This window comes from Phacochoerus africanus, chromosome 5 (assembly GCF_016906955.1).
Source record: "Phacochoerus africanus isolate WHEZ1 chromosome 5, ROS_Pafr_v1, whole genome shotgun sequence".
Lineage (NCBI taxonomy): Eukaryota > Metazoa > Chordata > Mammalia > Artiodactyla > Suidae > Phacochoerus > Phacochoerus africanus.
This window is the reverse complement of record NC_062548.1, coordinates 44,288,272-44,307,481: the sequence shown is the minus strand read 5'-3', so window position 1 is coordinate 44,307,481 and position 19,210 is coordinate 44,288,272. Positions and strand designations below refer to the sequence as shown.

Below are 19,210 nucleotides of genomic sequence, written 5' to 3'. Positions count from 1 at the left end.
GCCAGATCCTTAACCCACCGAGCGAGGCCAGGGATCGAACCTGCAACCTCACAGTTCCTAGTTGGATTTGTTTTCGCTGCTCCACGGTGGAAACTCCTCTGCATCTCTCTCTGAGAGGCTCCACCATGTGGCTGGGGTCCAGCGTTGCTGGAGAATGAATCTCTTTGTAAGTATTGTGTTGTTTTCTGAGTTCTGAGGCATCTGGGAGAAGCAGGCACCTGTGTTCATGGGGACTTACAGGCTCCTTCGTCCTTCCTCCTGCTTGTCCTCGAGTTTGCCTTTCCAAACAGATTTCTGGAACAATGTTCAAACCAAATGCGGGTGATTTCCAGGTAGTAGGGTCTGGGACATTTTTCAATTTTCTTTTTTGTTCTTTGTCATATTGTTTCAATTTTTAACATAAGATTGTACCAATTTTACAAAGACAAAATGATTATTCTGTTTTGAATAGTCTTTCAGAATGCTAAAAATGGGAGTTCCTGTTGTGGCTCAGCAGGCTAAGGATCCCACTAGGATCCATGAGGATGCAAGTTCAAATCCTGGCCTCACTCAGTGGGTTAAGGATCTGGCGTTGCCGTGAGCTGTGGTGTAGGTGGCAGACATGGCTCAGATCCCGTGTTGCTGTGGTGTAGGCCGGCAGCTGCAGCTCTGATTCGACCCCCAGCCTGGGAACTTCCACATGCCGTGGGCGTGGCCCTAAGTAAAAGGGGGGGAAATGATAAAAATGCATGAGGTGCATTTTTAACCTTTAAGTTTTCAAAAGATAGACGATTAGAAGCCCTAGGCGTCAGGCCGAGTGTGGGTAGTAGGTCCCTCTTACTTTCCTGAGTGTGTGTCCTGGGGGCCTTCTCATGGTTTAAGAACCTTAAAAACATGAAGCCCGTTTGACGTTGCGCCCATAGAGAAGTTACCCTAAGAAATGATTAAGAAGGTATACCAAGATTTGGAGTTCCCGTCGTGGTGCAGTGGTTAACGAATCCGACTAGGAACCATGAGGTTGTGGGTTTGGTCCCTGGCCTTGCTCAGTGGGTTAACGATCCGGCGTTGCTGGGAGCTGTGGTGTAGGTTGCAGACGCGGCTCGGATCCCGCGTGGCTGTGGCTGTGGCTCTGGCGTAGGCTGGCGGCTGCAGCTCCGATTGGACCCCTAGCCTGGGAACCTCCATATGCCGCAGGTGCGGCCCAAAAAAAGAGATTAAAAAAAAAAGAGAGAGAGAGAGAGACCCGTGGGTAGAGAGAAAGGGAGTCCCTGGTGAAGAAGGAGGACTCTGCCCAGGGAGCCTGAGCAGCTGAGGACGGAGAATGGGGGCGATGGCAATGGGGAGGCAGGGAGCCAGAGTCGTCACCACGTGGAGATTAGTGCATGGAAAGAAGCACTGTCTCAGGCACCTCACTACCTGCATTTTCGTCCACCTGCTTTATGTAGTAAACATCCAGCGGGGAAGAGAGGGCGCTGTTCATTTGCTCAAATGAAGTCCGGGAGGGCAGGAGCAGGCGGGTCTCAGCTCACTCGCGCCCCCTTGTGTCTGATGGGGCGCATGGCAGGGACAGGTGCCGAAAGGAAATGAGATTTTACTGGAGAAAAATCTGCCAAGTATGGAAGCTGTCTGGATCAGGGAATCCTGCAAGGGAGAGAGACCAAGGGAACTGCCAGGATCCAGCTCAGCCCTAGAGACACTGGGGCAGCAAATCACACGGCCCTTGTGAAATTCCTCCAAAGCAAGGGTCCTGGGGTCCAGTAAATTTGGGGATTATTGCCTATTATATTCCCTCCCCCAGCTTCCTGAGGCATTTTAACATATCAGAGTCATTGAAAGTTCAACAACAAAGAAACTGCTTTAGGGAGTTGCCATTGTGGGCAGTGGAATGAATTCAACTAGTATCCATGAGGATACTGGTTCAACCCCTGGCCTTGCTCTGTGGGCCATCGATCTGGCATTGCCATGAGCTGTGGTGTAGATATCAAATGTGACTTGGATCCTGCGTTGCTGTGGCTCTGGCGTAGGCCAGTGGCTACAGCTCTGATTCGACCCCCAGCCTGCGAACCTCCATATACCGTGGGTGGAGCCCTAAAAACACACACACAGAAAAGGTGGTGAGAGTGGTGGTGAGAACGCATGTGTAGGGATTACTCGATCCCAGGTATTGTTCTAAGCACTTTATATAATAACTCCCTTCATTCGAGCAGTCTATGGGGGTAGGTGAAAGTTTATTAGAAGGAAAAAATGAAGTTGAATCCTCATTCATTGCTGGAGGGAGCGCAAAGCTGGTACATCCGCTTAGGGAGGCAGGCATGCCTCTTACGTCGCTGTGAGGTTTGGGACATGGTGACATCAAAATAGTGCCTTCAGGGCCACCCCCGCTGTCCGATGACCTGAAGGGGCTCCTTCTCCAGATGCGGGAAGGCCTCCTAACGGGAAAAAGAACAGACCTTCCTGTCTCAGGTGAGAGGCACAGGTGCGAGGGAGGGCAGGTGAGGATGGCAGGATGGCGGACTTCACTTCTTCCGAAGGGAGGTCACTGTTCAGAGCCCAGGGGGGTCCCGCCGGCTGGGCTGGAAGCAGCTGGGTTGGGGGCTGTGCTCCTTTGCCGGCTCTGCCCACTGCGCCCATCAGGGTTGATGTGGGGACGTCCTCCCAGGGCCAGAAAGGGGTGCTGTCCTAACCCATAGAGCAGCCCTGTGGGCACCACCCCGTTACCGCAGGTGGGAGACCCCCCTACCCGCCCAGGAGGGTCAGGGGAACATAAGGACCAGCCGACCCCCAGGGTGAGGTGTGGATGTCTCTTGGGTTTGTTCCCTGATTTGTCGACTGGACACGCCCCTAGTGAGGAGGGGACCTGGCCAAGGGCAGGCCCAGTCCTCTCCGTGTCACTCCCTGGTCACCAGCTCTGAAAGAGGGAGCCACACCCCCACCCCACCCCACAGAGGCCCTATGCTGGGCTTAAAGCTCCTCAGCATGGGTTCCGAGTCCCCTCGGGCCCTGTCTGGATGCTGTCAGCTGTCTTGTCCCCCAACCCCCGCCCCCGCCATGTCCTGGGCACCTTCATCACGTGCGGCCCCTGGGCTGGGCCTCCCGTCTGCCTGGTTGGCTCAGATACTCCTGGTCCTGACCCCTGCGGGCCGTACAGTTTCTTAGCCAGGCCGGGCCCAGGGCCTGGTCCCTGGGAAGGGATCAGTAGGGAGGCTCTCGTTCCTGCCTGTCCCTTCCTGGACACACAGTGTCCCAGTGTCCCGAGGGCTGGGCCTGGGCAAACAGGGCTGATGACTGGGCCGTCCTGGCCACATCCCAGGACCCTCTTCCTCCATCCTGCTCCCCCCACCGCCCCCATCCTCCCTGGGGGCTGGTTTCGGGCCCCACAGGGAGCTTCCCTGACTTGTCTTCCCCAAACAACGCTGACTTGTCTTCCCCGTTATAGTATTACATGACGTCTAGCTTTGTACCGCTGTGTCGGGATACAAAGTTAAGTCAGTATCATGGAGGTTAGGAATAGTCTTGGAAGCCGTCCCTAAACCAGGAAGGCTGGGAGGAAACTGACTGCCCTCGGAAATGAGCAAACGACATCCAGCCATGCCTCTGAACCCATGGCAACCCCCCTAACATGAGCCTCCCCAGCCAACTGGGCCTGAGGTGCTGTCACCTCGGACAGCCGCCCCAGCCAGGTTCCTGTTAGCACAGCCCAGGAGCATGCATTTGTGGGTCAAGGCCACCAGGGGCGCCCCTCTCCACCCTTCAGTCCTCAGGTCATGTCTGAAGCCCAAACTGCAGGACTTCAGCCTCATGCTGGGTCTGGTGCTAGGCAGACAAGGGTCTCACAGTTTATGGGTTATAGAATTCTGACAAGCACCACGCCTCGCTGAGCTAAAATCAAGTTGTCGGCAGGGTGCTCTGGGGGGAATCCATGCCCTGGCTCTTTTTTTTTATTTTTTTGCTTTTTAGGGTTGCACCCGTGGCATATGGAGGTTCCCAGGTTAGGGAGTTGAGTCGGAGCTACAGCTGCTGGCCTACACCACAGCCACAGCAACTCAGGATCTGAGCCGAGTCTGCCACCTACACCACACCTCACGGCAACGCCAGATCCTTAACCCACTGAGCGAGGCCAGGGATCGAACCCACAACCTCATCATTCTTAGTCGGATTCGTTTCCACTGCACCACAATGGGAACTCCCATTTCCTGGCCTTTTCCAGCTTCTAAAAGCTGCCTTCACTCCTTGGCTTGCGGCCCTTCTTCCGTCTGCAAAGCCAGCAGCTGTAGGCGGTGCCGGCCTAGGTCACACCATCTCACTCTGACCGTCTCTTCTAACTCCTGCTGTGAAGGATCCTGTGATGGCACTGGCTCCCCAGACAATCCGGGACCCATCATTATTTTTCTGACCACTGATAACTTCCTTGGGAAAGGCAGGTGGGAGATCAACCTTCTACGCTTTTCTGCCTGAGAGTGACATCATTTTCCCGCCCTCCCGTTTAACCGTTGATTTGCTGCGTTTACGATTCGAAAACTAAATTAGTTTTCTCTCAGACCTTGCTGTATCATCTTCCAGCAGACCCTATTCTAGCGTCTCCCTAGCATCTTCTTGTTATTAAGCATCACGGATCTGAGATTCTTACTTAGACGTGGCCGGAACCACATTTGGTTGGAAGCCGGGGGCTTGAATCTGCATCCGAGCAGAGTGTCTTTGGAAGCCTGAGAATATGTCATGTGTCCAGCTCCCAGCCAACTGGATCCTTGTTTGGTTTTGGTTATCATGGTCTGATTACAACACGACAGTAAATGGTATTGAAGAAAATCTGGCAAGGATGAATCACTCAGATTTGCTCAGGAGTAACCAGTGTGGGTCTTTTGGTGTCTGTATGTGCACCCAGCTCTCCCTGCGCTAAAATAGATACAAAGCTCAGAATTGTGTTCACGTTTAGAACCTGTCACAACTACTTCAGTTTTCTCATAGTTGTTCTATTACACATTTGCAAAGGGAAATAATATTCTCAGTGGCTGTCTAAAAAGTCCGCTCGGGCTTTCTACAATTTTTTAGAGAATAAGAAAAAAACTGGGAGATAATGTATGAGCGGTGCCTTCCAGTCGCTGGTGAAAGACAGCAGACGTTAGCTCTGCAAACGGCTGCCCTCTATAAACCAGGCTTAAAAAAACATTTTATGGGAGTTCTGTCGTGGCTCATCGTTAATGAACCTGACTAGCGTCCATGAGGATGCAGGTTTGATCCCTGGCCTCGCTCAGTAGGTTAAGGATCCGGCGTTACCGTGAGCTATGGTGTAGGTCGCAAACGCGGCTCGGATACCGAGTTGCTGTGGCTGTGGTGTAGGCCGGCGGCTACAGCTCCGATTTGACCCCTAGCCTGGGAACCTCCATATGCCGCGGTAGCGGCATAGAAATGGCAAAAAGACCAAAAAAAAAAAAAAAAGATGTCAGCAGAGGGTAGAAGAAGGCAGGCATCTGCCAGGAAAAGGAACCCTGGTGCTGCTCATGTCCTTCCGGAAACTAGCTTTCGAATCGAATTCCCTGAGAGGGTTCTGTTGTGGGCATCGGCAACCAGCATCGCGCAGGTGGTGGCCGATGATTTGGGAGTTAAGGCGCCGTCTTGGGGTGGATGGGACAGGGGTGACCCTGAGAGTGTCCAGGAAGCCACCTGGGTCCACAGAACACTGCATGGCATCGACTTGAATATGCACAGGTCTTTATTAGCAAAGGGGACGGGGCCGACTCAGCAGATGGCCCCAGGTCTCAGGGGGCGTGTCTGGGCTCAGGGCAGCTGCAGGAGCAAGGGAGCCCAGAGCAGAGGGAGGAGCAGCAGCGGGCAGGGGTCTGGTCTGTGAATGTGGTTTTTGGCCATTATCTTTCGGATCCATTCATAGTGCATGCTGATGTTGGTGTAGACGCCGGGCCGGTTGGGCCGACCACAGCCCACGCCCCAGCTCACGACTCCAATCTGATACCACAGCCCTTTCTTTTTGCAGGCCAGGGGTCCTCCTGAGTCGCCCTGGGGAGCAGTGTGGGTGAGCGAGGCCTGGGGCAGGGCAGGAGGGGGAGCAGAGCGGCTGGGAGAGCAGGAGGGGCAGTGGAGCTGGGCAGTAGCTGTAAACCCCACCCCTCCCCCTGGAAGCCACCAAGCCTCAGTTTCTGCCTCTGCAAAGTGGGGCAAGAGCCTCTCCCCCCGGGCTTCACAGGAGGAGCCAGTGAGGGGCTAGGATCCAGGCTGCCCTCAGGCCTGGGGGGTGGGGCTGCGGTGGGGGTGGGATGCCAGGGCCCCGAAGGCCTGCTGGGGGCAGGAGGGACACTCACGAAGCAGGCATCCTTGCCGCCTTGAGGGTCGCCGGCACAAACCATGTCTCCCCAGATGTTGCGGCGGAAATCAGGCAGTGAGAACAGGTGGTTACACATGGTGGCGTTAATGATGCCGACCTGGACTTCCTGGAGGGTGTGGGGAGATGGCAGCACTGCCAAGGAGTTGAGGGGACAGAGAAGGGTGGCACCCTCAGCCTCTCCTCTGCCACTGAGTGGGAAGGAAGGGTGGAGGCTCCAGGGCAGAGTCCCTCCCTCCCAGAGCCTAGGGCATCGCCCCTGACCCCTCGGCTCTAGCCCCGCGTGCAGCACGCCATGGGGACGAAGCGTCTCACAGAGGGGCCTGGGGGGGGGGCTGTGCTGTTACAGCGCCGGCCTTGCCTGAGCCAGTGGGGGAGACCGCAGCACGCATGGGGGCAGGGCTAGTGTCCCCGAGACGGTTTAGGATTAACGGGATCCAGCCAGCCGAGGAGGTGGGGTGGCCCTGGAGCTCTGTCCCTGTGCCTTTGGGCATTCCCGGGGTCTGAGCCGAGCTCCAAGGTGCGCTCCTGCAGCCCCCACCCCAGGAAACAGTGCAAAGCCCCACTCTCAGGAAAGAAAAGAGTCAGGGGAGTTCCCGTTGTGGCGCAGCGGAAACGAATCTGACTAGCATCCGTGAGGACGCAGGTTCGATCCCTGGCCTCGCTCAGTGGGTTAAGGATCTGGCGTTGCCGTGAGCTGTGGTGTAGGTCTCAGACACAGCTAGGATCCTGCGTTACTGGGGCTGTGGTGTCGGCCAGCAGCTGTAGCTCTGACTGGACCCCTAGCCTGGGAACCTCCATATGCCACGGGTGCAGCCCTAAAAAGCATACACAGAAAAAAAAAGATTCAGGAGCAGGGTTGCCCTCCCCCTCCCCCACCACCGCAGCCTGATGTGAACCCAGATGTGTCCAGGTACTCAATCCCACCCAGAATCACCTCATCCTCGACGATGGCGACCCCCAACAACCATGAGCCCTGGTGTGCAAACAGCTTCCTGTCTGCCGGGCGCTCCGCTATGTCCCTGCATGTGAGCCCTTTTAAGCCTTAGAGCTACCCTCTCAGGTGGGAACTATTATTACCCTCTCCCCTTATTTTTTTGCTTTTTAGGCCTCACCTGCAGCATATGGAGATTCAGGCTAGTGGTTGAATCGGAGCTGCAGCCGCCAGCCTACCCACAGCCACAGCCATGATGGATCCCCAACCCACTGAGCGAGGCCAGGGATTGAACCCACCACCTCATTATGATCCCATTTCACAGATGAGGAAGCTGAGGCGCAGTTAGATAAAGTGCCTCGCCCAGGGTACGGGGTCCACGGGCTTTGGGGAGTCGGGGGACTCCAGAAGCCGCCTGCTCCCTGTGAGGAGGGTTGAGCCTGGGCCTGGATGTGGTCGCCTGTCAGCGGAGGGGAAGGAGCACAGGCTGCCTGGAGGGGCTCCTGGCTCACACCCAGCCTGTGGGCACAGGAAGTCTGCACAGGGGCACTTTCTTCAGTCCCTTTGGGGGAAGGGGAAGGCCGGGGGTGAGGGCAGGTCTCCTACAGATTCATCTGTCACCCCTGGTTCCAGGTCTTTAACCTCGGGGACACTGCCCTCTGTAGGCCAATGACCCCTGGGGCCTTGGGCAACTTTCAGGTCCCTCCAAGCTTCCTCATCTATAAAGTAGGAAAGAGGATGCCCCCAGCCTCCTGGGTAGATGGGCTCCAGAAGGAAGAGGGTTCCTGGGGCCCAGAACAGCTCCAGGTACACACAGCCCCAAAGGAGCATCAGCTCTCACGGTTGCCATGGTTACACATGGTGCAGGCATGGGCCGGGCCAGGGAGCGTGGGAGGGGCAGTCCCATCCCAGAGTCTAGAGCCCCCAGGGCACCCCTGGGAGCCTGTGCCTAGCGATTTCAGAGGATGTGCCATCAGAGAGAAGGGGGTGGCAGCTCACGCCAGCGGGGGCAGCCCACAGAGATGGAGCGGGGAGTCAAGGCTTGACATTTCAAGGGGAGAAAATAAGCTGGCACCGCAGGGAGAGGATGCCCCTCGAATGCGGAAGGGATGGGGAAGCCAGAGGCGGGAGGCTGGGTGGCTGCACGGTGGGTGGGAGAGCAGGGTGCTGGGGGGGAAGAGGGCCTTCCTGACACAGCCGGGAAGGCTGAGGGCGCCGGCCTGGGGGGCCTCCCGCTCTGGCTTCTGGTTCACAGTCTTCGGAAGGGGGAGGGAGGGGGAGCTGCGTGTGGGTACAGAGAGCCCTGCTCTTTATGGGGCAGCAGGAGCGAAGCCGGTCTAGGGAGCATGCAGGCCAGGCCAGGACACAGCCCAGGTGGGGGCCACCGAGGCTGGTGTGGCTGGAACAAGTGGACCATGCCGTGATCCCCTGTCCCCACCCCAGATCCATCGGTCCCCAGCCTCACCCTCATCTTCTGTGATGTCCCCCCAGCCGGTCACCCAGCAGTCGGTCTGGTTCTGGAACTCCGAGGACGAGGCCGGGACACAGACGGGCTGGATGTGCTTGCTGTAGGTGACGGAGGAGGCCAGCCGCAGCAGGGCAATGTCGAATGACGAGGACCCCAGATACCGAGGGCTCAGGAAAATCCGCGCCACCTGGTAGCGGTTGTAGTAGGCTTGCAGGTTCCAGATGGACGGCGAGGAGGTCAGCTCGCCAAACTGGACCGTCCATTCATTGGGATTGGCGCTCCTGGCAGGGGAGCAAGACGCAGTCAGGGGCCCTCGGAGGGACCCGGCCACCTGAGCTCACCTGGGGCTGCTCCCTGAGGGGAGACCCTGGAGCGGCGGCAGCGGCGGCGGTGGCGGGGCGCACCCCACCCCCAACACCATCAGCAGCCCTTCCCACGGTCACGGAGGCCAGTGCAGAACCGGGGAGCGCCCAGAGGCCTGCTGGGGACCGGGTCAGGGGCAGGAGGGGGCCTCCGCTGCTGGCTCAGGTGCTCAGGCACTCAACCGCCTGTCACCTGCCAGAGCCCTCCTCAAAAGGGGACAGGCAGATGCACAGGCCAAACAGCAGGCCACACGCCAACCAGCTTCCCTGGCGCCTGGCGCCACACGCCTGGCTCTGGGTCCCGCACCCACACCCCGGAGCTGCTGGGAGGGGACGGGCTGAGGAAGCTGGAGCCTGGTGGGGCCATGTGGGGACAAGGGCAGAGACGAAACGGTGCATGGGCGTGTTCAGCGAGAACATTCTGGAAGAAACCCCCCAGGGTTTCCTCCAGGAGCACTGGGGCGCGCTCGCGTGGGTGGAACGGGCTGCAGCCAGGCCTGGGTCTCAGGGGCACACGACGGCCACGTCCCGTGCCACCTGCACGCAGCTCCCGGGGCAGACCCAGGGCCCGGGGTCCGCGGCCCGCCCGCCCCCTACTCACTCTTGGAAGCAGTGCGCGGCTGAGAGCACCCAGCGGCGGTTCAGCAGGCTCGCTCCGCAGTGGTGGAAGCCCCACATGCGCAGGCTGCCCTGCCAAGGCCAGCGGCCAAGCTCTGAGTCCTTTCCACCCACTATGCGTGTCGGGACGGCGCGTTGGCCACATGGCCCTGGGATGGACAGACGGACACCAGGCTGAGCTTCGGGACGCAGGCCCTCCCCGCCCACACCTCACCCACCAGGCCGCGCCAAGGGAAGGGGCGCCCCGGGGACCCGCCCCGCGCGGCCGCCCCTCCCGCCAGGGGCCCATCAGTTACATGTGAGCAACGACGAGTTCTCGAAACCTGGCGCGGGGGAGAGCAAACCATCAGGCAGGCGCCCGTCGCCCTCCCGCCCCGGGGCCCAGCGCGGGGAAGCGCGCCCCCTGGACGCCTTACCTGGAAACAGCAGGTCCTTATCCTGCAACTCTGCGGGCGGGAGAGAAGGTGAGCGGCTCTGGCTCTCCGCCCGCCCCCTCCTTCCCCCATCGCCCCTGGCGGCGCCGGCGGCCCCCGCCTGAGCTCACCCGGCCTCGCGATTTCCACTCGCGCCAACAGCTGCGCCAGCAGCAGCGCCCCGACCCGCGCGCCCATGGCCTCTTCTCCCGCCGCCTGGCGCCCCCTCTGCTTCCGCCCGCTCCGGGGGGCCCGCCTGGGGCGCCCCCTGGGGGAGAGGGAGCCGCGCGAACCCTGGCCTGTCGGTGGGAACGTGGCACCTCCCAGGGCCCCAGCTTTGAGCTTCTGCTGGGGCTGGGTCCCCCGCCTACATGCCTTGCTAGGGCCCCGGAGCCGCGGCACCCGAACCATCCCTTTCTTGTCTGCAGCGCTGGGGACCTGGCTGCCCGCCCCCCCTGCCCGAGGTGGCCCTCTTTTCTATCCACTGCTTCCTCCAGGAGGGACCAAGGAGCTGGCCCACAGCCGGGACTCCCGTGAAAGTACATTAACAGAACCTCACTGGGAGTTCCCCCTTGCTCAGCGGGTTATGAAACCGACTAGTATCCTTGAGGGCAGTGGGTTCAATTCCTGGCCTTGCTCAGCGGGTTAAGGATCCAGTATTGCTACAAGCTCCGGGTAAGCAGCAGATGCAGCTCGGATCCTGCATTGCTGGGTCTGGGGTGCAGGCCGGCAGCTGTAGCTCCCATTCCACCCCTAGCCTAGGAACTTCCGTGTGCCTTGGGTTCGGCCCTTAAAGAAAGACTGAGTGTGGATTGGAGACCTAGGACTGTGGGGCTGAGCCACGAGAAGCTTCTCTCCGGATCCTTTCTTGGGGAAGTGAGGGTCTTGGATTTGGGGGTTTTCTTTTGCTTTTTAAGGCCACAGGTGCGGCATATGGAAGTTCCCAGGCTAGGGGTCGCATTGGAGCTGCAGCTGCCAGCCTACAGCACAGCCACAGCCACGCCGGATCCCAGCCGTGTCTGTGACGTACTCTGCAGCTCACGGCAATGCCAGATTGTTATTAACCCACTGAGCGAGGCCAGGGATCAAACCCCTATCCTCATTCATGAGTTGGGTTTGTAACCCACTGAGCCAAAGTGGGAACTCCTCATCACACCTCCTTGACCTCACACACTGCAGAGGGGGCACGTGGGCACAGGCTGGTGGCCTTGGGGGCAGACTTGGCCCCTGGGTATGGCAGGGGGTTGAGTTTCCCATAAGATGGTTCCCCTCTGTGGCCTTTGGCAACCTGGCACTGCCCCCATGAGCTCCGTGGATCACAGCTAAGTGTGGCTCCTAACAAAAGACACAGACCCAGTGCCTGCTTCCTGGGGCTGCAGGGAACGCCCAGGAGCCCCTTCCTCACGGCGGCTTACTTAAGCCACGGGTCCTGTGCGGATCCTCGGGGCTGCCCACCACCCTTGCGAACCTCGTGTCCAAGCTGGCTCCTCCCTCTGACCACCCGCCTGTCCCCTGCCCACTGTCCCTTCCTACTAAATGCCAAGCTGGCTCCGGCCTCCGGGGGGGCCTCTCCCTGCAGACTCACTGCACAGACACGGTCTCGTGAGGGGCTGCTTCTGGGCATTCAACGCACAGCGCTCATGCCACTTCGTCGGCAAGGCTTCCCCGTCCCCTCCCCTCTAAAGCAAACCCCACGGTGCCCCTGTTGACCGTCCTTCTCACCAACCTGTTGCATGTTCTTTCCAGAACTTAGCAGTGTCCAAACCGATCTCGTTTGGTCAAGTGTGTGTGTGTAGCCGTCGGCTGCCTCCAAGGATCGGGTGTGACACATCCAGTGAACGTTGGTGGAATTGAGGAGGGCTGCAGGTTGGCAGAGCGTGGCATGCATAGCTCTGACTCGGGGGAGGTTTGTCTGGCTTGGGAGGTCCCTGTCGCCAGCACAGAGGCACCTGCCCGTCCCCTGGCCCAGGAGGAGTGCTGTGGAGGCTCAGGGAGCCCCTCGGAGGTCACCGGGCCCCCCAGGTGGGGGAAAGGAGCATGTCTCCCCTTCCTCTGTCATCCATAGTCACACCTGGCTGCCATCCCACGAGTTGCCTGCAGGAAAAGCAGCCTGGAGAAGGTGGCCGATAGCAGTGGGAGTTCACGTCCATGGTTGCATGTGTATCGGGTCTTCTGGGCAAGGCAGCGAGTAGAGGTAGGGGGCTGGCATGCCCCTGCCTGGTGGACCCCAGCACGGGGTCCTGGCTGGCATGTTGGATGCAGGCAGTGTGTGGTGCCTTGCGTGTGCCGTGACCACAGCAACGTCCCTGGTGGTCAGCCCGCAGCTGCTGTCTGGATGCTGGATGACACTGGGGACTGAGCACAGGCTCCTTCTGTCAGGTCGGCTGTGCTCGATCTCGTGGTGGCCTACAGGTGGCCTCCTCAGCCACAGCCCTGCCCTACCTGTCCCTTACCCTGACTAGGATGAGGTGGCGGGGGGGCTCCCAGGCTTTCTGGCCATCAGAAGGACCCTGGAGGCAGACAGCAATGACAGGGACATGCAGGCCCTGCGGCCAGAGGTTTGAGGGAGGGCTGCCCAGGTTCAAGTGAGCTAGGCAGCAAGGACTGGATGCTGTGGAGAAAGCTCTGGAAAGTGACATGTGAGTGATGGGGTTGGGGGGCGGCTGCTGAGGGCAGTCGAAGGGCTGGGAGAGGCTGGGCTAGTCCGGTGGAGTCTCGGGACCAAGGCTGCGGCTTCCACCCACAGGGGCTGAGCCTGTCCCCCTCTGTCTCCTCTGCCCTGTGCAGTGTCCAGCAGGGCCCCCAGTCACACCCCACCCCCGCCTGAGGTCCCTGCCCTGTGCTTCCTCCTCCTGCTGCTGCCTCCCCAGCAGTCCCCAGGCTTCTCCAGAAAGACAGACGGGGGTTGGGGAAGGAGAGAACAAGATGGAGAGCCAGCCCAGCCTGGCCTGGAGCCTTCACTACCCGCGTCTGGGTGATGGGGATGCAGCCCCAGCCCTGCTGGGCCCCAGGCCATGTTGTTGCTCTGCTGCCCACCGAGCCGAAGGGCAGGGCTGCTGGGGAGGGAGCGTGGGCAAGCCCCGGGGTGTGCAGCCCTCCTTTCCTGCGGGAAAAGTGGAGATAACAGTAACGCTGTCTGCGGGGCTGCCGTGTCAAGCGGTGCCCTGTGGGTTAAGCTCCCACATGCGGGAGGTCCTTCCATGCGCACCCTCTAGGCCTGAGGAGCGGGGAGGGCAGGTCACCAGCCAGAAGCACTTTCTCCAGCCAAGCTTTACTGCCTCTCAGACAGACGTGCCTGCAAAGGCACCGGCCCAGCACAGAGCTGTAAACCAGTTCAAAGAGTCCCAGAAACCACTCAAGGAGCCCTGGAGCACATGTGCTCCCTGGGACTCAGCCTGGAATGGTGGGCCAGGAATAGGGCACACCAGGCTCTGTCCCCAGAGGTGCACATGGCAGCAGGAAGGGCGAGAGGGCAACATAGGGCCCACTGGGGACATATGGGAGGTGGGCGCTGGGCCCAGGGCTGGGGGCTCTGAAGGGAGGAGACCACAGGTCTTGGGAGGGGGCTTCTCCTGGGGGCAGAGGCTAGGCAGGTGCTGGAAGGTGGCTGTCCAGGGAGGGTTTGGGGAGAAGATCCCTGCGAAAACCTGCATCCTGCACCAAGGCAGGAACAGGAAGAAGGCTTTTTAAGGCCGCACCCACAGCATATGGAGGTCAAATCAGAGCTACAGCTGCAGGCCTCCACCACAGCCACAGCAATGCAGGATCCGAGCTGCATCTGCTATCTGCTCACGTCAATGCCAGATCCTTAACCCACTGAGCAAGGCCAGGGATCGAACCCGCAACCTCAGGATTACTAGTCATTCTTTTCCCCTGCACCACAATGGGAACTCTGGTCCATCACTTTTAACAGCAGATAACACAGTGCTTTCATGGGAGTCCCGGCTGTGGGCCAGCTCCTTGGTCCCTCCTGGAGGAAGCAGTGGATAGAAAAGAGGGCCACCTCGGGCAGGGGGGGCGGGCAGCCAGGTCCCCAGCGCTGCAGACAAGAAAGGGATGGTTCGGGTGCCGCGGCTCCGGGGCCCTAGCAAGGCATGTAGGCGGGGGACCCAGCCCCAGCAGAAGCTCAAAGCTGGGGCCCTGGGAGGTGCCACGTTCCCACCGACAGGCCAGGGTTCGCGCGGCTCCCTCTCCCCCAGGGGGCGCCCCAGGCGGGCCCCCCGGAGCGGGCGGAAGCAGAGGGGGCGCCAGGCGGCGGGAGAAGAGGCCATGGGCGCGCGGGTCGGGGCGCTGCTGCTGGCGCAGCTGTTGGCGCGAGTGGAAATCGCGAGGCCGGGTGAGCTCAGGCGGGGGCCGCCGGCGCCGCCAGGGGCGATGGGGGAAGGAGGGGGCGGGCGGAGAGCCAGAGCCGCTCACCTTCTCTCCCGCCCGCAGAGTTGCAGGATAAGGACCTGCTGTTTCCAGGTAAGGCGTCCAGGGGGCGCGCTTCCCCGCGCTGGGCCCCGGGGCGGGAGGGCGACGGGCGCCTGCCTGATGGTTTGCTCTCCCCCGCGCCAGGTTTCGAGAACTCGTCGTTGCTCACATGTAACTGATGGGCCCCTGGCGGGAGGGGCGGCCGCGCGGGGCGGGTCCCCGGGGCGCCCCTTCCCTTGGCGCGGCCTGGTGGGTGAGGTGTGGGCGGGGAGGGCCTGCGTCCCGAAGCTCAGCCTGGTGTCCGTCTGTCCATCCCAGGGCCATGTGGCCTCCGGGGCATCCAGTCCCGCGTGGTGGGTGGAAAGGACTCAGAGCTTGGCCGCTGGCCTTGGCAGGGCAGCCTGCGCTGGAAGAAAGTCCACCTCTGCGGAGCGAGCCTGCTGAACCGCCGCTGGGTGCTCTCAGCCGCGCACTGCTTCCAAGAGTGAGTAGGGGGCGGGCGGGCCGCGGACCCCGGGCCCTGGGTCTGCCCCGGGAGCTGCGTGCAGGTGGCACGGGACGTGGCCGTCGTGTGCCCCTGAGACCCAGGCCTGGCTGCAGCCCGTTCCACCCACGCGAGCGCGCCCCAGTGCTCCTGGAGGAAACCCTGGGGGGTTTCTTCCAGAATGTTCTCGCTGAACACGCCCATGCACCGTTTCGTCTCTGCCCTTGTCCCCACATGGCCCCACCAGGCTCCAGCTTCCTCAGCCCGTCCCCTCCCAGCAGCTCCGGGGTGTGGGTGCGGGACCCAGAGCCAGGCGTGTGGCGCCAGGCGCCAGGGAAGCTGGTTGGCGTGTGGCCTGCTGTTTGGCCTGTGCATCTGCCTGTCCCCTTTTGAGGAGGGCTCTGGCAGGTGACAGGCGGTTGAGTGCCTGAGCACCTGAGCCAGCAGCGGAGGCCCCCTCCTGCCCCTGACCCGGTCCCCAGCAGGCCTCTGGGCGCTCCCCGGTTCTGCACTGGCCTCCGTGACCGTGGGAAGGGCTGCTGATGGTGTTGGGGGTGGGGTGCGCCCCGCCACCGCCGCCGCTGCCGCCGCTCCAGGGTCTCCCCTCAGGGAGCAGCCCCAGGTGAGCTCAGGTGGCCGGGTCCCTCCGAGGGCCCCTGACTGCGTCTTGCTCCCCTGCCAGGAGCGCCAATCCCGATGAATGGACGGTCCAGTTTGGCGAGCTGACCGCCATGCCGTCCTTCTGGAGCCTGCGAGCCTACCTCCATCGTTACCGGGTTCAGGATATCGTTCTGTACTCGGAGCGGGTGACGCCTTCCCGGAACGACATTGCCCTGCTGCGGCTGGCCTCCTCCGTCACCTACAGCAAGCACATCCAGCCCGTCTGTGTCCCGGCCTCCTCCTCGGAGTTCCAGAACCAGACCAACTGCTGGGTGACCGGCTGGGGGCACATCCGTGAGAAAAAGCGTGAGATGGGGGACAGCTGGGTGAGGAAGGGAGCATTATCCTCTAGACCCAGTTCCAGCCACACCAGCCCCCACCTGGGCTGCACCCTAGCCTGGCCTGGATGCTCCGCACGCTGGCTCTCCGCTCCCGCTGCCCCTTAAAGACCAGGGCTCTCTGTCCGCACACTCGGCTCCCCCTTGTGCAGCAGAGTTGAGAGGGAGGCTGGTGCAGGCCTGGGCCCCCTGCAGCAGTGTGCAAAGTTTTGGATGGACTTGTCGGAAAGGCAGCAGGCGCTGTTTCTCTTTTACTGAGCTCTTATTCGCAGCTTCTCACATTCACCCCTCCTAACGCATCCAGTTCAGCAGGGTGTTTTCAGTATATTCACAGAGTGGTGTAACCATCAGCACTACCTCGTTACAGAGCATTTTCATCACCTCAAAATAAATCCCCAGCTTATTAGCCGTTACTCCATATTCCCCCTTGTGCTAGGGCCACAGCCCCTGGCAGCCACTAACCGGCTTTCTGCCCATGAGTTGCCCACAATGGACACTTCATGCAAATACCATCTGACAGGAGTTCCCGTCGTGGCTCAGTGGTTAACGAACCCGACTAGCATCCATGAGGATGTGGGTTCGATCCCTGGCCCCACTCAGTGGGTTAAGGATCCAGTGTTGCCATGAGCTGTGGTGTAGGTTGCAGATGTGGCTCGGATCTGGTGTTGCTGTGGCTGTGGTATAGGCCGGGGGCTACAGCTCCGATTCAACTGCTAGCCTGGGATCCTCCATATACCTCGGGTGTGGCCCTAAAAAGACAAAAAGACCAAAAAAAAATCCGCTCCTATACAATTCTATTCTTTAAATTGTTATTGTCACAAATTACATCTTTGTGTATTGTGTAACCATTAACAGATTTATAGTTATTGTTTTATGCAATTGTCTTAAATTGTATAGGAAAGAAAATTATGAATCGAAACAATAATAATATTAGCTTTTATATTTTCCAGCGTAGTTACCTTTACCAGTGTTCTGTATTCTCTGGGTTTAAGTTCCTTTCATTTCAGCCTGAAGGGCACCCTTTTTCATTCCTTGCCTAAAGGGCAGGCCTACTAATGATGAACCTTCTCTTAGCATTTGTTTACCTGGGACTGTCTTAATCTGGCCTTTTTTTTTTTTTTTTTTTTTGTCTTTTAGGGCCACACCTGTGGCACATGGAGGTTCCCAGGCTAGGGGTCTAATCGGAGCTGTAGCTGCCAGCCTACACCACAGCCACAGCAACGCCAGAGCTGAGTCGCGTCTGATCTACACCACAGCTCATGGCAACACCGGATCCTTAACCCATGGAGCAAGGCCAGGGATGGAACCTGCATCCTCATCGTTCCTAGTTGGATTCATTAACCACTGAGCCATGACGGGAACTCCGCCTTTATTTTTCTGAAGGATAGTTTTGCCTGATACGGAACTCTTGGTTGACTACTTCATTCTTTTTTTTTTTTTTGTCTTTTCCAGGGCCACACCTGTGGCATATGGAGGTTCCCAGGCTAGGGGTCCACTCGGAGCTGTAGCTGCCAGCCTATGCCTGAGCCACAGCAATGCCAGATCTAAGCCTCGTCTGTGACCTACACCACAGCTCAGAGCAATGCCAGGTCGTTAACCCACTGAGTGAGGCCAGGGATCGAACCCACAACCTCATGGTTCCCAGTCGGGTTCGTTAATCACTGAGCTGTGATGGGAACTCCTGACCGTTTCATTCTTCTAGCACTTTGCACATGTCATCTCACTGCCTCTGGGTTTCCGGAGTGTCTGAAAAGAATTTGGCTGTCATCTCTTTGAAGAGCCCTTATACTTCATGTGTAGCTTTTCTCTTGCTGTTTACAAGCTTTTCTCTTTATCTCTGCCTTTTGATATTTGCATGAAAATCTAGCTCCATGTGAATCTCCTTGTGTTTATTCTACTCGGAGTTTGTTGGGCTTCTTGAGTGTGTAGATTCATACCATTCATCAAATTTGGGAAAACTTCAGCCAGGATCCTGAGGCTAGAATGTGCTGATTATAATCAAGCTCAGCTGCTTCAGCCCCCTCCCCCACCTTGGATGCTTCAGCCAAGGTCTCTCCCCACTGGCTTGGGCAGCGTCTGTCATTTGCCTGCTGCAGAGAGAGGAACTGAGTCTCAGGGAGGTGCTGTAACAGCCTGTCCCTCCATTGGGCTCTTCTGTGATATTATTCCTCCCCCACCATGTGCTGGGTGCTGGGCTAAAGGAGTAAAATCAAAGGCAATGTCCCAGGCACTGTGGGTGCCCCTTCCCCAGATGGCAGAGGAGAAGCTAAAGTTGTTGTCTTTCTCTTTCCCACCCTCGACCCTGGCAGCACTGCCACCTCCCTACGCACTCCAGGAAGGGCAGGTCTCCATCATAAACAAGTCCAGGTGTTCCTTCCTGTTCCGTCAGCCCGTTTACCACAGTAGCACTAGGGATACTATGATTTGTGCTGGCTCTGAGGATGGCAGCCGTGACACCTGCAGAGTGAGTAGTCCTGCCTCAATGAGACCAAGTACCACCCCTCCCGACCTTGGGCCTGGGAGAAACCCCCTTGACCCCCTACCAATCCTCCCTCATGAGTTTGTTCATGAGAAAAACCTTTGTAGACCCCATTTTTCCAGCCTGGGAAACAAGCTTCCCCTTTTATAGTAATTGTACCTTCTTTGATCCTTATATGAAATCCAGCAGATAGACTGTTGCCCCACTTTGCAGAGGCAGAAACTGAGGCTTGGTGGCTTCCAGGGGGAGGGGTGGGGTTTAAAGCCAGTCTGCCCTGCTCCACAGCCCCTCCTGCTCTCCCAGCTGCTCGGCTCCCCCTCCTGCCCCGCCCCAGGCCTCGCTCAACCACACTGCTCCCCAGGGTGACTCAGGCGGACCCTTGGCCTGCAAAAAGAAAGGGCTGTGGATTCAGATTGGAATTGTGAGCTGGGGAGTGGGCTGTGGTCGGCCCAACCGGCCCGGTGTCTACACCAACGTCAGTAGTTACTTCAACTGGATCCAGAAGCTGGTGGCCCACAGCACCCCCAGGCCAGGTGCCTCTCAGTTGCTGCTCAGTTGCCTCCCTCTGCTCTGGGCTCCCCAACTCCTGCAGCTGGTCTGTGCACACCTGAGCCCGTGAGGGTGCAGCAGTTACTGTAGCACCTGGCACATTCACCAGGGGCTGGGGGCACCCCAGTGGCAAAACTTCCTGTTGGACCAGGACAAGTCCCCTTCTGTCCCCTTTGCTA

The 19,210-nt window shown here is 59.2% G+C and overlaps 2 protein-coding genes across 3 annotated transcripts; one reads left to right on the top strand and one right to left on the bottom strand.

The window, feature by feature from the left end:
• Positions 1–6,399: 6,399 nt before the first annotated feature.
• LOC125126771 (testisin-like) lies at positions 6,400–10,306 on the bottom strand. The gene is made up of 4 exons (XM_047779168.1): positions 10,259–10,306; positions 9,679–9,890; positions 8,713–8,996; positions 6,400–6,422 (listed from the first exon to the last, which is right to left on the bottom strand). The coding sequence occupies exons 1-4, from the start codon at positions 10,304–10,306 to the stop codon at positions 6,400–6,402; spliced, it is 567 nt and encodes a 188-aa protein (XP_047635124.1).
• A 4,071-nt stretch (positions 10,307–14,377) lies between these two features.
• LOC125126770 (serine protease 41-like) lies at positions 14,378–19,210 on the top strand. 2 transcript variants are annotated; one of them, XM_047779166.1, is made up of 6 exons: positions 14,378–14,444; positions 14,543–14,572; positions 14,840–15,005; positions 15,688–15,971; positions 18,313–18,467; positions 18,844–19,210. In XM_047779166.1, exons 1-6 carry the CDS (start codon positions 14,378–14,380, stop codon positions 19,099–19,101), a joined length of 960 nt encoding a protein of 319 aa, XP_047635122.1. In that variant the 3' UTR covers positions 19,102–19,210. The 2 variants fall into 2 exon arrangements, with proteins under 2 accessions (XP_047635122.1, XP_047635123.1); XM_047779167.1 differs by lacking the exon at positions 14,543–14,572 and having other exon boundaries at positions 14,378–14,425; positions 14,794–15,005.

Coding starts and splice junctions, on each gene's coding strand:
- LOC125126771 (XM_047779168.1), bottom strand. CDS start 10,306: ATGGGCGCGCGGGTCGGGGCGCTGCTGCTGGCGCAGCTGTTGGCGCGA. Junction 8,997..9,678: donor GCCGCGCACTGCTTCCAAGA/GTGAGTAGGGGG, acceptor CTCCCCTGCCAG/GAGCGCCAATCCCAATGAAT. Junction 6,423..8,712: donor GGACATCACAGAAGATGAGG/GTGAGGCTGGGG, acceptor CACACCCTCCAG/GAAGTCCAGGTCGGCATCAT.
- LOC125126770 (XM_047779166.1), top strand. CDS start 14,378: ATGGGCGCGCGGGTCGGGGCGCTGCTGCTGGCGCAGCTGTTGGCGCGA. Junction 14,573..14,839: donor TAAGGACCTGCTGTTTCCAG/GTAAGGCGTCCA, acceptor TGTCCATCCCAG/GGCCATGTGGCCTCCGGGGC. Junction 15,972..18,312: donor GCACATCCGTGAGAAAAAGC/GTGAGATGGGGG, acceptor CGACCCTGGCAG/CACTGCCACCTCCCTACGCA.